The sequence below is a fragment of the Chinchilla lanigera genome, unplaced genomic scaffold (assembly GCF_000276665.1).
Source record: "Chinchilla lanigera isolate Chin_1 unplaced genomic scaffold, ChiLan1.0 scaffold00003, whole genome shotgun sequence".
Lineage (NCBI taxonomy): Eukaryota > Metazoa > Chordata > Mammalia > Rodentia > Chinchillidae > Chinchilla > Chinchilla lanigera.
The window spans coordinates 16,822,921-16,837,188 of record NW_004955404.1 but is presented as its reverse complement, the minus strand read 5'-3'; the positions used below and the strand labels follow the sequence as shown (position 1 = coordinate 16,837,188).

The 14,268-nt window shown below is 33.9% G+C and overlaps 1 protein-coding gene across 1 annotated transcript in view; it reads left to right on the top strand.

Moving 5' to 3' along the window:
* Gpc5 (glypican 5) overlaps positions 1–12,823 on the top strand; it is a 1,267,099-nt gene extending 1,254,276 nt beyond the window's left edge. The window contains exon 8 of the mRNA XM_005374117.1: positions 9,199–12,823. Coding sequence (XP_005374174.1) covers positions 9,199–9,356 — 158 coding nt within the window. The 3' untranslated portion in view covers positions 9,357–12,823. The remainder of the gene's footprint in view (positions 1–9,198) is intronic.
* The last annotated feature ends 1,445 nt before the right edge of the window (positions 12,824–14,268 follow it).

The window sequence follows — 14,268 nt, the reverse complement described above, 5'->3', positions numbered from 1 at the left end:
TTATCCTTAAAATAAAAAATAAAAAAAAAAGAAGATATAAGAGAACATTTTCAGGAAATCGACCATTCAAGCAAAGAAAATTCCAGAAAAAGAAGAGAAAGAATTTAAGAACATTTCCTCCATATTAATGGACATGCATTGCTAGATTTGGAGGGCTCACTTAGGGCCCAGACTAGAAGTTCCAGTAGACTTATCTCAAAGACTATAATGATGAAGTATCAGGACCAAGTGTACACTTGAGTTTTATTCATGAACTTGATACAGTTCTCCAATTATTTAGGTCTTTTATGCCCTTATATGAGTTTATCTTTAGGGAGTATGGTTTTCTTTTTAGTGTTGATGTTTACTTTTATTGTGATAGGGTCATTCAATTCATTCTGTGAAATTTAATTGTTAATGTTGCTTTGAGCCTTAACATGTGGTCTTCTTTGTGAATATCTTAATGTGTGTTTTAACTGAGTGCTTACGCACTATATTCACTAGGTATTAACTGTGGCAATGCCATATATCAATCCATTTATATCCAACTAGTAACATTTATATTTACATGTTGATTTTCACAAGATAAAACTTTTGAAAATTGTATTTACAGTAGGTACAGGTCTTTTTGTCCTCTTCTGAAGTTAGAACTAACTGAAACCTAAGCACAAGCATCAGTAGATAAAAATTAGAATACCAGCTATTGTACTGTTGAAAGCTGGACTGGACATTGTGCTTTAAAAATTATAGACCTCTCAGAAGGAACAAGATCCCCCTCAGTTTACTTAAAGTTGAAAAGCAGTAGGAAAAATGCACTTCACTGCGGGCAGGCAGATCCAAAAGAGGAAGAGTAATCCTAAAGCTCCACAGGTTGGGTTCTTCATAACAAATGGCCTAAGCAGAAGGAGAATCTGTTCTCCTCCCAGGGAATGAGTGCACAAGGCAGGAGAAGAGGGTGTGAGTGATGTTTCCAGATGCATGGTGGGAAAGCCAGGGAGCTGTCTCTGCCTTCCCCAGAGAAAGAGCCAGCAACCTGTCTTTGGCTGTTTCTAGCTTCCTTCTTTACCACTTGACTATTTTGTGAACAATCACTTCCTTAAAATCATATTAACATCTCCAAACTGATCATGGGTGTGTTTGTTTTGAGAAAATGTTAAAGGTTCTCAGGCTCAGATCTGTTATAGCTACAGGTAGAAGAATTCCTCTCTTGTTATTATGAGATGATATTCCTTACCTCTTGTAACTTTATTGTTTGCTATTGCCATCCTTTGGTTATATGTCTGGAGTACATTTTACCAAGATTCTCACCCTTTCTATATCATTGTGTTTTGGTGTGCTGCTAATTTTTATTTTTAAATCTAAGCCCAGTATCTGCATCTTATAAGAGATGATAAAAAATATACACTAAATATTTAAATTTTTAAAAATTTGCAGTGAAAGACCTCTTGCCATGAATCTCTCTCCAAATACTGCCCCCCTCACTGAAAACACACTTATTCAACCATTCTTGCTGCTTTCTGACACAGTTCTGGAAGACCCCTTTTCTCAGCATCCTTACTAGATGTGATTAAAACTACAGTGAATACTGCTGTCACAAAAGAGGACTTCCGGAGCTGCTTCAGAGTCTGGCAAGAAAGATGGGGTGTGTGTGTTCAAACTGAGGGGGAATGTTTTAGCAAGCAATGGCAATGCATCATTTACTATAATAAATATTTTTAAATTTTAAGCATCTGCCATATTTTTTGGTCATCTTCCTAGTATGATTTAATTCATCTGGAGATTAATTACTCAATTGTTTGCATATGACTTTATCAACTGATTTTGTGCTTTCAATTTACCAGGGCTTTTGTTTGTTTGTTTGTTTGTTTGTTTCTTCTTTCATTAGATGTCATAAATGATCTGTTCCTAAAAGGATTAATAATGAATAAGTTTTATATTAATTCTTTAAGTGCCTAGCCTTGAATTTTTAAGTTTCATTAAAATATAGTGGCCAGGACAGAACTTAAAATTAAGGTTTCTCGCTCCCAAATCACATAAATGCATGGAATATTTTAACAATTATTTTCAGGTGTTGTAATTATACCTTTTTTTTGAGTAACTTATGTGACAACAACAATTTGCAGTGTAATATCCACTGGTGATTTCCTACAATCCTGCGTAGTGACACTATGTATTGTCTCTAATGTTCTTTTAAATAATTATCTTTATTTTTAACCCCATAAATTAATCATCGTGACTGTTGTTTTTCAACCAACATTTGTATTCATTTACTTAGATGTTTATAAATTATTCTGATCATGATTACATCTTGAATGACACTCTCATTTAGGACTCAGTTTCTCACATTTTTAAAGCATACTCTTTAGCAATTATTTTAGACTTTAAAAGTAGTAAAAACTGTGGCTCTTGTTTGAAAATATCCTTATTTCATCCGCACAGTTAACTCTGTCAGAAAATTTAATGTTGGAATTTATCTTCTTTGGGGTTTAGAACAATTTCATCTGTTTACCTAAATTCTATGATTATTTCATAAAATCAATCCAATGTTTTGTTCTTACAAGGCCAATCTGTATTTTCCCCAGTAACTTAAAAATTTTCTCCACTATTATGTGCTTAGTTATATTTATATTATTTTAATTTACAATATTGTTTTAAGTCCAAAACTATCATCAATGTAAACAAGATATAACAGACTTTTTTCTAATCTCATTAACATAACTAGTAGTATCTTATCAGCATTTTAGCTTTTAAGATATTTTTCAGACACATTAATAAAAATAACACATTAATAAAATTAGCTTTTAAGATATTTTTCAGACACATTGATAAGAATTACAGACACATTAATAAAAATTTTGTTAATAAAAATTAATAAAAATAAGAATTTTTAGACATTAATAAAATTTTAGACACATTATAGGTATTCAGTACATGATAAGTGTCATTAGCTGTAACTTTCATTAGGGCCTTTAATGGCAGTATTGCTTGACTTCTATATATAAATATGTCAAAATATTATGTTGTATATCTTGTGTACACAATGTTTTTTAATTGTACATTGCTTTAACCTTTTGTTTCTTGCACTAATATTTGTCATGTATGTCCTTTTCTGTAGGTTCAATTTTTGGTACCACTGTTTTTATTTAAATATATAAGTTTTTCCTGTCTAGTAAGTAAAAATAATAATAATAATAAAAATTTCAGACGCATTAAAAAAATAAAAAATTAGCATTGATTGCCTATAAATTCTTAGAACTAAGGATCAGCATATGGTTGAGGACAGTAATATATTTATTAGATATGTTTTTAGTATTTGTTTTTATTATACAAAAATCATACGTTTAAATTTCTATTTAAAATTATTTGGAAGAGAAATTTCACAAAGATGGTTAAAAACACAACAGAATAACAGTATTGGAAAATGGTTTACAATAAGGTGGTACTTTGAAATTCAGATAGGTGAGACTTTTCCTTTTTGTTTTTTTTTTGTTTGTTTGTTTGTTTCTTAAAGTCTTCAAAAGTCAATGCAGCAAACTTAGGAAAAGAATGAAATACAGCATCAGGAACTGGCAAAAAATTCAAACAATATTCTCTGTGTAGAAATCCTATCCTTTAGTAAAAATAGACTTATCATTAATTATGAGAGGCACCAATAATTTATTTGATTCAGTGACAAGTACATGACTGCGATCTTTTACACTACTCAGAGATACAAGGAATTATACTTCTTGGAAGTGAGCTTTTGCTTACAATCAGAATCTCCCATTGTTTTTTGTAATTCATTCTTCAGTTCATGAACAATGGGGAAGGGCCAAGGATACAGTTCAGCAGCATAACTGCCTGCCTGGCAAGCACAATTTCCTCAGTTCAATTCCCGGTACCAAAAAATAAAGACAAAAAAAAAATTGGGATTATTCCATTGTTCTTACATAATTTGTCAAAGGAAATGAAGGCCATTGATGACTATAAAACTTGAAAAGGAATAAAGAGGAACCAAAAGAACTCTAATTGAAAAGCCCATTCCTGTCCTAAAAGGAATGGAGGAGACTGCCTTGAGCACAGCCTTATTGATTAGTCCCACTCTCTAGAAATCAAATGAAAACCACAGAGATAGCATTGCTCATGAGACAAGAAGATTACCAACAACTTTGTCTGTTGTACCATACAGTCACACTGCTTTGGTCACAAGGATGTATGGAAACCCCACGGAAAACTGAAAAGCAACTCAGCATTTTTCAGGGTATGTCCTGACCCAAACAACCACCTAATTTTGTGCCTCTATCAATCACCTTTCCTAGGAGATGCGATCTGATTGAATTTAGTCCCACTGAATTTGAATCTGATTGGAGACACATAATGAACTTATTTAGAAAATAATCACTTTCCTCATAATGGATTGTTTCTCTTACAGTTTTTTATTAGTTATAAAAGTCTGAGTTCACATCTAAGTCTAATCCTTTATTTTACAGCCTGTTTCTCCAGTATAATTTTGGACTTGAAAAAGAACCAAATTAGAGAAACATGTTGTTATAATTTTTATAGTTCTCTGCCCTGGATAAAATTCTGCAACTTATTTATTCACCCAATTATTACTAAAAGGTTACTAGGTCAATACAAAAACTAATGAGAGTACCTACAAAAACAGAGACCTACATGAGTACAGTTAAAAGAAACATTTTAAAAGTTCACATAAATTTACCAAAATATATTTTCTGTATCAATAAATATTTATTTGTAAATACTTACTTTAATAAGTGACTGCATTCCCTAGTAATGGACACTTAATGGTTATCATTTTCACCAGCCACACGCTGCTTATCATTTTGTAAATGGATATATGCATATTCTCTTAATTTTTCCAATTGTTTCATAAATATTAAGTTATTGCTTCTATACAGACATGGAATTTAAACACTTCTGTTAAGTTTTGGCATATTTCTTGTAATATCTTTGCCAATCTGTTTTCTTTCTGTCCCTGCTTCTGCCAGCTAAGCAAAAGTTAATTGATGCTTCATTAGGTATAAAAGTATATTTGCTTGCTTTCAAATCTCTTCTATTTTTCTTAAAATCAATTTTTCTGTACCTGGTATGGAAACACTTGGGTCTCATATAGGTTGTGAGAGCTCTGCCATTGTTACATGGTACACACATTTCCTTCACCATGCAGTGTGTCTCCTTACCCTTGCTATGTTGCCTGAGATGCAGAGTTTATTTTTAATGAACCTTTGCTTTGTAAGTTATGCCTGACAAGCTATAAGCTTATCCATTTCCAAATAAATGAAAATGTCAAAGTATGCATTTTGTTTACTCTTTCATTACTTATACTTACGTTTTTGTTCTATAAATATATCCTTTAGAAAAATGCTGTTAGATAAAAATCTAGTTTATCTTTTAAATACTGATTTAATTATCTAGCCAGAAAGATGTTTTGAATAACTCTCCTCTCTCTCGGTAAAAATGCTTTCATTTTAAAGCTCCTAAAATGCTCTCATCTAAAGTTCATGGTTAATGTCATCCAGTGAGACTGCAGCAAAGCCGGAATTTAACCCTAAGTTCAAGGCTTTGATTTGGAGTGACCAAAAGCATGGTACTGGAATCAATGAGAACCACATTGCAATGTGACAAAATTGATAATCAACTGCAATCCCACTGCTTGCACTAAATTACTTTTGTATCTGTTCCTCAACATAACGGTAGGATTGATTCTACCAAACTTATTCTGTTGTGAGAAGGAAGCTTATTATTCCATTATGCATTCAACAATGTTCATTAAAAGTATATTATCTAAAAGGCATGTTTTGAGATATCATGACTGAAGTACTTTAAAAATAGATCAACTTTATTCTACCTCATACTTTCATTATTATAATGATGAAAAAGATACTTAGTAATGTTTATTTTTCTTTCTTGAGTCATATAAGTGTAGAGTCTGCCTGCATATACATTTACTATATTTTTCTTGTCCAGCACGAATTTTGTGAATAAGTGAGCCATCTAACAAAAAGTAAATCGTAGCACCCTTGAAAATTTCTTTACTAAAAATACAGAAAATAATCTTTAAGCACAGTCTTTTTCACCCATAGAAAGTTTGTAATCTGTAGACAGATGAAATAAAAACAGAGAAAAATATCAACACCCCCCACCTCCTAGGCAACAGCCAATGCGTGCAGGACTAAGAAAACCTGAAATCTTCTCCACTTCATTCTCATCTTGTGCCCACACGTACTTTATCCCTGAATGCTTTCAGTTGCTGGCTTAATACACCATATTGGCACATAATCAGTCACCCCAACTGTCAAGGAAGGAGAGAGAAAGATCTAATGCCCTTTATGAATAACATGCATCATCTTTTTTCTCAATGTAAATCTTGATTTCTTGATGTCCAGCAAAGCCCTTGTTTGAGGTCAGTGCAGCAGATAACCGGAGCACACACTGAGCCCACACTTCTGGATGAGGGGTCCGTCCCCACTGGCCACCATGACACAGCTTCCCAGTGCTTCTATTTCCTCGTCTACACAAGCAGGCATAACAATAGTGCCTACTATAAGGGATTTTTGTAAAACAACTTCAACAATTTAATATGCGTGAAGTACTCGGGATAATACTGTTGCCATACCAAGCACTCTGTGGATATTACTTTGAATGAACACACTTCCGTGCTTCAGTGGCCACGGTCCCCCAATCAAGGTACATCCTTCGTCCATACTTAATAGTGCTAGCCATTCCACATGCACACAAGTTTTAATATTACACAGGTTTTTAGTGGCATACCTGTCGGTCTTTCTCCCACTGAACTGTAAACCACCAAGGGCAGAAATACAAACTTACTGTCACCTTTATGTCTTGCTATCATACACATAAAACATTGTTCAAAATTACTTTGTTTTTGCTTCATCTATTCAGGTATTAAATTCCCAAACTAATTTTTCTGAATCTTTAGTGCCTTTGGTATAATTTGCAATCTTAGGTAATTTAATTTCTTTAAGAAAACAACCACTCTATCAAATAATCATGGACCTGGCCTTTTCAGCATGCTGATAGTTCCTAACAGATGTCAAGGCAGGGCTGTGACTTGATCCATAACTGCAGCCAGAATTGTTACACTCTCAGTGGGACCTTGAATTCTTTCCACATACTTCTCTCTCAAGGGTCCTAATTTCTCTGATTGTTGAATTTATTATTAGCATTTCTACTCCAGATGTTAAAACAGCACCTGATTGAAGGCAGTATAGCTCCCTAGATTTGTCTGCCTTGCAGATCGGTGATATAATACCTTTCGCTTGTGAACTTGTACACACCATAGTTTCCCTTGAATCTAGAACAATGCCTAACTCATGAATGAATGAATGAATAAATGAAAGAAATACTACTTTGGAAAGTTATTAGAAAATGTTATAGATAAATCTAATCTAGACACCAATTCACAATGGTTAGAAAAGAAAAATAAATCCATTAAATCTCAAATTTATGTAGTTATGGAATAAAGTTTTATTTTTTAATTGCCTAGAGTCCTCATGGCTCCTTATTAAGCTCTGGCTTAACAAGATGTATAAAACCATGACTAAAATATTCACACTGAATTCCAGTCCCTAAAAAATAAAGAATCATTAGTTTATTTATCTTGCCTAATGACACAGAAGGGCAAAACAAGTACCCAAACAATGAATAATAATGCAGGAGCTCAGGCTGTAAAATCAATGTCAGATCAGTAGAGCTTTGCTTCTTTTTATTGCTCTCATCCTTGAATGCTGTGGAGCTTACTTTCTGAATTGTATATGTACTGGCACAATTATATAAATATTGATTTTTCCTTATAGGAACTTTTCTAATTTCACTGTAATTACGATGACAATATTTGTGGCTGTAGTAACATTGAATTTAAATCTGTTCATTGTAAATGGTAGCAGCAGAATTTCAGTTAGATAGGAAGAGTTACTTCAGAGCCACAGGGCATCCCGCTATTGGTGACACTAGCTAATAAGTGATAAATCAGCAATTCCCTAAGCATACCATACTAACAAACTTCTTTAAGAAAGCAGCCATTCGTCACAAAAAATTTAGGGCCTGGTCTCTTCTTCATTCTGTCAGTTTTCATAACACAGAGAGACATAATAACTGGAATCTAACTTGGCCTATATTTTGATAGCATCTTCTCCTTTTATTAATCAAGCACTTTATCCCTTACCTCAGTCTCCAATTGACTAAATTGACAAATTCTTTGATCTATTCACAGATGTCCAAAACCCCATCCCTACAGTTATATATGTGTATAAAGGATATAATTTATTCTTTTTGCTATTTTTCTATGACCCATTCCCAGTGAAGATCCTATACTTGAGCTCACCTATAACTGGAATCCAAAGCAGTTGATCTCATAAAAGTGGATGGAGTATAGAGCAGTGATTTCCCAGAGCTAAGGGTCCAGAGTTATGGGGAGCTGCTAGATAAAGGCTATAGAATTTTAGTTAGATAGGAAGAGTAAGTTTCTGAGATGTAAACAGAATATTAACTATAGCAGATAAAAATGCACTACATATTTCAAAATTGCTGAGAAAGTAAATTTCAAATAGTCTCATTACAAAATATATTAATTAGTTGTAACTAATTATTTCTAATTATATTAAAATCATCACATCACTTTGTACCCCATATATATATATATATATATATATATATATATATCATATATATATATATATATATAAAGCTAGTTAGTGAAAAATAAATTTACAAAAGACCCTATACCTATTTTATTTTAATAGAATATGATTTATGGAAACTATGCATTTAGAAAGCCCTATTCAATTATTTCCTCTTACCTGACATGGTTTTCATGGGTAAGTTTTTATGGTACTACTCTTGATGTAGCTCTAAGACAACCAACAATACCATATCTCCAGATATTTCAAGTAATTCTTTTATTTTAGTTTCTTAGCAGTCAATACCATTAGAGATATGCTCCAAAATTTCAAGAACTAGGAAAACTACTTAATTTAAGAACCAGGAAAACTGTTTAATTTGTTCTCACAGTATTTCTGAGCACTTCCACACAGCACCTATACTTTGCAATGCAAACCTGCCAGGATTACCTACATCACACTAACTGTTTAGCAAATGCTGCCAAAAAAGTGGTGTCCAAACTCGGGGTCTGAGACTCTTTCCATACTACTGGGTGAAACGGTCCCGTATTAGCCTGTGCTTTTTTATTTGCCTCTGCAGGGATGCCAGATGACCTGAACCTCAGCGACGTGAAACATGTCCACCAGCCTGATGGTGGCAGCATTCTGGACACAGCTGGTGCAAGACGTGCAGCAGGGGCTGACCCTGTGGCACTCACACTGATGGGTGTGCTCGTGACCATCGCTGTGCTGTGGTGATGGAACTCTTCTCTTCTGAAATAGCGTATTGGAGGCTTCTTTCTCCCTTCTCTTCCTATCCCTGGAAAACAAGAGACCTTTTTGAATATAGTAATTATATTTATGAAAAGGTATGTCACACTAACTTCTTAGAAGAAGCCTTGTTGGAAGATTCACAAAGTACTTGAAAAACTCAACCCTGAAATAATAGACTGTTTTAAAATAGTATCTTCTTTTAATCTAATTTAAACCTGCCTAAATTCTAACATATTAAATCTAAAATTGCAAAAACCTCACAAGTGAATTTAAATAAGAAGGATTTACTGTATCTGTAATTTTATTCTTCCCGGTTCCAAACCCCTTCCTTTATAAAACTGAAAATGTTTTCATTTGAATGTGTATTTGCCAGACAATGGAAGCAATACAGAGAATCTCCTAAAGTACTAGAAATAGAATTACATTAAGTCAATCAACATACACAATAGCAAGTATTATGCATGCTGTTTCAAGAGATTCTTCCATTTTTTTGTGAGCTAAAGAGGGAAATTAATAAAAGCCTATTATAAGAGATAGAGTAGATTACTGAGATTTCACATAATTTCGTTGAAGAAGCTTGATAATTTTTATCCACTGTAATGTAGCCACTGACAAATCTGAAAGCTGAATATTTCATAGCAGCTGGCTTATATTTCATTATATTCAAAATGTATCTTTGGTGTTGTGACTCTGTTTACTTCCTCTTTCTGCCCAAGGAATGTAGCTGTAATGTCAAGCACATACATGCTCTGGGATATCTCCAATAAAGCTTTTAATTATTTGATAGAAAAATGCACAAAGAACAGTGGTCATTTTCTTCTGGCAAAAATGATATAGTCACTATTTTGAAAATATTATTTGTTACTTCTTTTAAAAGCTTGATGCTGAACAAGCTGGCCGCCTATATATTTCTAAGGGTCTGATGAGCATCTAGACACTCAACACAGAATACATTCAATGCAGTGCTTCTGGTCTCCTTCTATGTGCATATTAACAGAGCTGTTAATCCAGAGTTCCTAATTTCCCAGTTGGGATAAGGTGCCTCACCAGACACGATTAGGATCCATCTGAAGCTGTACTTGAAGAGGAAGAGATAAGTCAGCTTTTATTAAGAAGTATCACATCAGGTCAATAACCAGAAAATATAATTAACGCAAAGTCACAGAATAGAAAAAGCAAAATGCTGAACATCTGAGGTAAAGCAATCAAGAGGGCATGAAATGACCTCTGACAGAGAGCTGAGGAGGACTCATTCAAAAGCAAACACTATTAAGGGAAAATCAGTTTCTCCGAATCAAGAAACACTATGTGATCAAACCTGTGTCTCGTTCCACACCCTGATAATTATTCCCCAACCTGCTCAGTGTGCAGTTCACTTCTATTCATTTCATCACTCCATAAATCAAAAGTGTAATCCCATTTTTACAATTTTTTACTTTAACCTCAGTTCCTTATTTAAATAATTCTTGGGAAAAAGTAATACTAACTCATTGGCTTGCTACAGGGTTGGCTTGCTATGATAAAATTTCTGAGCCCCCACCCAAATTAGTAGAATTTAATTTCAAAAGCAAACAAATTGAAGAATATAATTTAGCTGTCTAAGATGTATCTGGATAAAATTACTGGTTCAAAAATTCAGACATAACAAGCGGTGGATAAAGGTGAGATAATAATAAAATCAATAGAATTAGTAAATATTCTTTATTGTCTAAGATTTACATGCTTGAATGGGTGTTGATACTCCCAGCTATGCACTTCGGAAATGATATACATTTCAGAAAATCGCTGCCAGTGCTCAAAGCTCTGGGAGGCTTTCAGAATTTCTTTAAAAGCCTGAGGCACAATTTTGAATATTCGCAATGAAGGCATTTGTCTTTTAATACTCTATTCTGTGACATTTTATCTTTATATAGCTTTTTATGATCTACAAAGATCTCTGAAATGAGATAAAGTATCTTATTTGACATTCCACACCCCGAAAAGATGAGCCTGATGTTTAGTCAAATAAAAACAATGGCACTGATATTTTTTAAAAATGGCTCCAAATTTACAGCTGAAGAGTTTTCCATAAAAATACTGAAGAAGGTTTTGAGCAATACTAAAAGTGTTAGAATGTGCGTCTACTTTCCTTGATGGTGTAATGGATGATGCCTAAGGAAATGAATATATTTAAATGCATCACTAATATCCTTATAAACCTACTTTATAATGGAGTAATTTAAGCAAAGTCATTTTTTTGAATCCTGAGGGTTTTTTTTATATATGTTAAGTAATGACAAAACTTAACTCAGGTGCTTGTTCTGTAGCTCAAAAGGTGAGCACACAGTTAGCATGCATGAGGCCCTAGGCTAAATACCCAGGGAAAAAACAAAGCAAAACACCTTAGCCCCATGTTTTGCATAGACGGAGACGGTTTAGTTGACTTTTCTTCTGTACTGACACCATGATCACTGCACTTATGCACGCCACATTTAAATTTCCCAACAATATTATCACTTTCATTTTATCAGTGAGGAAGCTGAGGCTTAGGAATATTGCCTGATGTCATACACCTAATCACAGCACAGTCAGATTGATGAGGACAAAGCTTGTCAGTACACTATTCATATAGATATCCCGTTTGTAGAACAGTAGAAAAGAACCACCGGATAGCATAAAAATCACTCAGAATTATTATAGTCTCAAGGCTAGGGGTTAACAAGTACAATAAATGATATAACTTTACTTACATAGTTGTCAAACTGAATTAAACTGTGAAAACATAATGAAAAAGAAAACTGTAAATATGTACTGTTTTTCAGTAAGAGTTACTACTCTCCCATAGATGCAAATCTCATGCAGAGAAATCAGCTACCAAAAAAGAGAAAGAAAACATAACTTTTATAACTTTCATGGACTCAAGAAGTTACTTTTGGTTTTTATGTATGATGAGCATAAAATAATTCCAGGACTATGTAACACAGGATGGCATTAAAAATAAAAAAAAGAAGAACAACAGAAGAAAGAAAGAAATGTGCCAAAATATTATTTTTTAAATTCTGACGTTGCCTTTTTATCCCTTATTTATTTAGGAGCATATTGTGAATGAAATAATGTAATAGTGGTTTTTTTCTCATTAAAGGGTAGAAGTTAGTGAGCATTTTCCCAAACACTCATATTTTCTGAAGTGTTAATGATGCTTTGAAAAATTCTCAGCTTATTGCTAATAGTTTTTCAATCACTTAATATATTGTTTCTATCACTAGAACTCCTCAAGTACAATAAAAGTATATTTCTTCTTTAGTGAAAGAATTCAGCCTAGACTTCTGCTTTCCTGTTGGAAATTCACTGAGCAAGCTATGAAGTCAGTAATTCCTTGGGTTACCAATTTTGGAATCATACAATTACATTGGTTGAATGAAAATTCAATAATAATAATAATGATGATGATGATTAATGTTGTGAGGTTTGACTTTGGGCATATAGAGTTTCTCTTTAAATACAGATTGTTGTATATAACTCATTTCTGATTAAAATACAGAGGAAACATAATTCTCAGATTTAAAGTCTGCTTTCTTTGCTTTTGCTAACTTTACACACTGAATTGCTATTGTATTATTATTTTATAAATGGAGAGCTAATCAAATGCAGTACTTAAAGTCCCCTCACTGCCTCAATGTGCAGAAAGAATGAAATAATTTCATCACATCATAATTATTAGCCATATTACAAAAAACAATAACTTATTTGGAGGAAGGAGGTATTGGGGTGAACAACTGTGGACAAATGTCTAAATATCTGATTCAACTATTTTTCACCTTCCCATCCTTGCCTATTGTTACCTTGGAATCGTCTTTACCAAGTGTGTTGGAAGTTCACACTTCCTACCTTTCTCATAAAGTTTACTACATTAAAGGGCAGTGTGAAAAAGCATGGAATATAAGGACTTGCAACATCAGAGAATTGAAAGGAAAACAATGGATATTTAAGGATTAAAACTGGTTTGGAGAGAGGAGGGATGAGCTGGACTCACAGGAATGTCTGCAGTAATTTGGTAAGCAAGTTCCTATTACTATGAGTTTTGAATACTCACCTTTCAAAAATATAAGAAGAGAAGGAACGAAGGATCTTAGAAGAAAATGGAAAGTTGTGATTTTCCTGAGATGACCCATTCCAAGCTATGAGCAGGAGAAGGGGGAAAATAGCAGTCTGAAGACAAAATGTCGTGAGTAATATCATGTTTCCAAAGGAGATCTCGACTACATAATGGCAGCTAACAGGTTCTGGAATGCAGTACCAAAGCCAGAGTGGTTTGCTTACTGACCTCACAGTTCCACTTCTCCGCTACACCATAAACAAGTCACACACAGATTTTCTGGCTATTGTTTCTATTTCCTTTTTGTTTTCTTGTCTATACAAATTGAGATAACTATGTCTAATTCACAGGTTTACTCGGAAGACTCAATAGTGCACCACCCATTAGGCGCCCACCTGTCCCATGATGAGCCTTAATGATTCACGTTCGCTACTTTCCCATGGAGCCTTCTGTCATAATGCACATGTTCCCAGGGTGAGAATCACAGTGCTTATTATAGGTACTGCCCATTAATGGGATTTTTCTGTGGAAAGAGGGCATAAAGACGCTCTGAGAGTTCATAGGGAAAGTTACATTAGGGAAGGGGACACAGCAAAGGCTCACGGGACTGAGGATTGGACATGGAACACCAACACCTGCCTATTTCACGTTCCATCAATTGCTTAGCCTTTATCCTGGCTGCAAAACTTATTCAGTGAGTTCTACTTTCAAGTAATGAGAGGAAATAGTGTTTCCTTCACTGAGTATAAAAGGATGTTAGTCTTGACTTAAAGTTCAGTGTGAATTGGTCTCCACTATGACAGATTGCAACCTTGCCTCCAC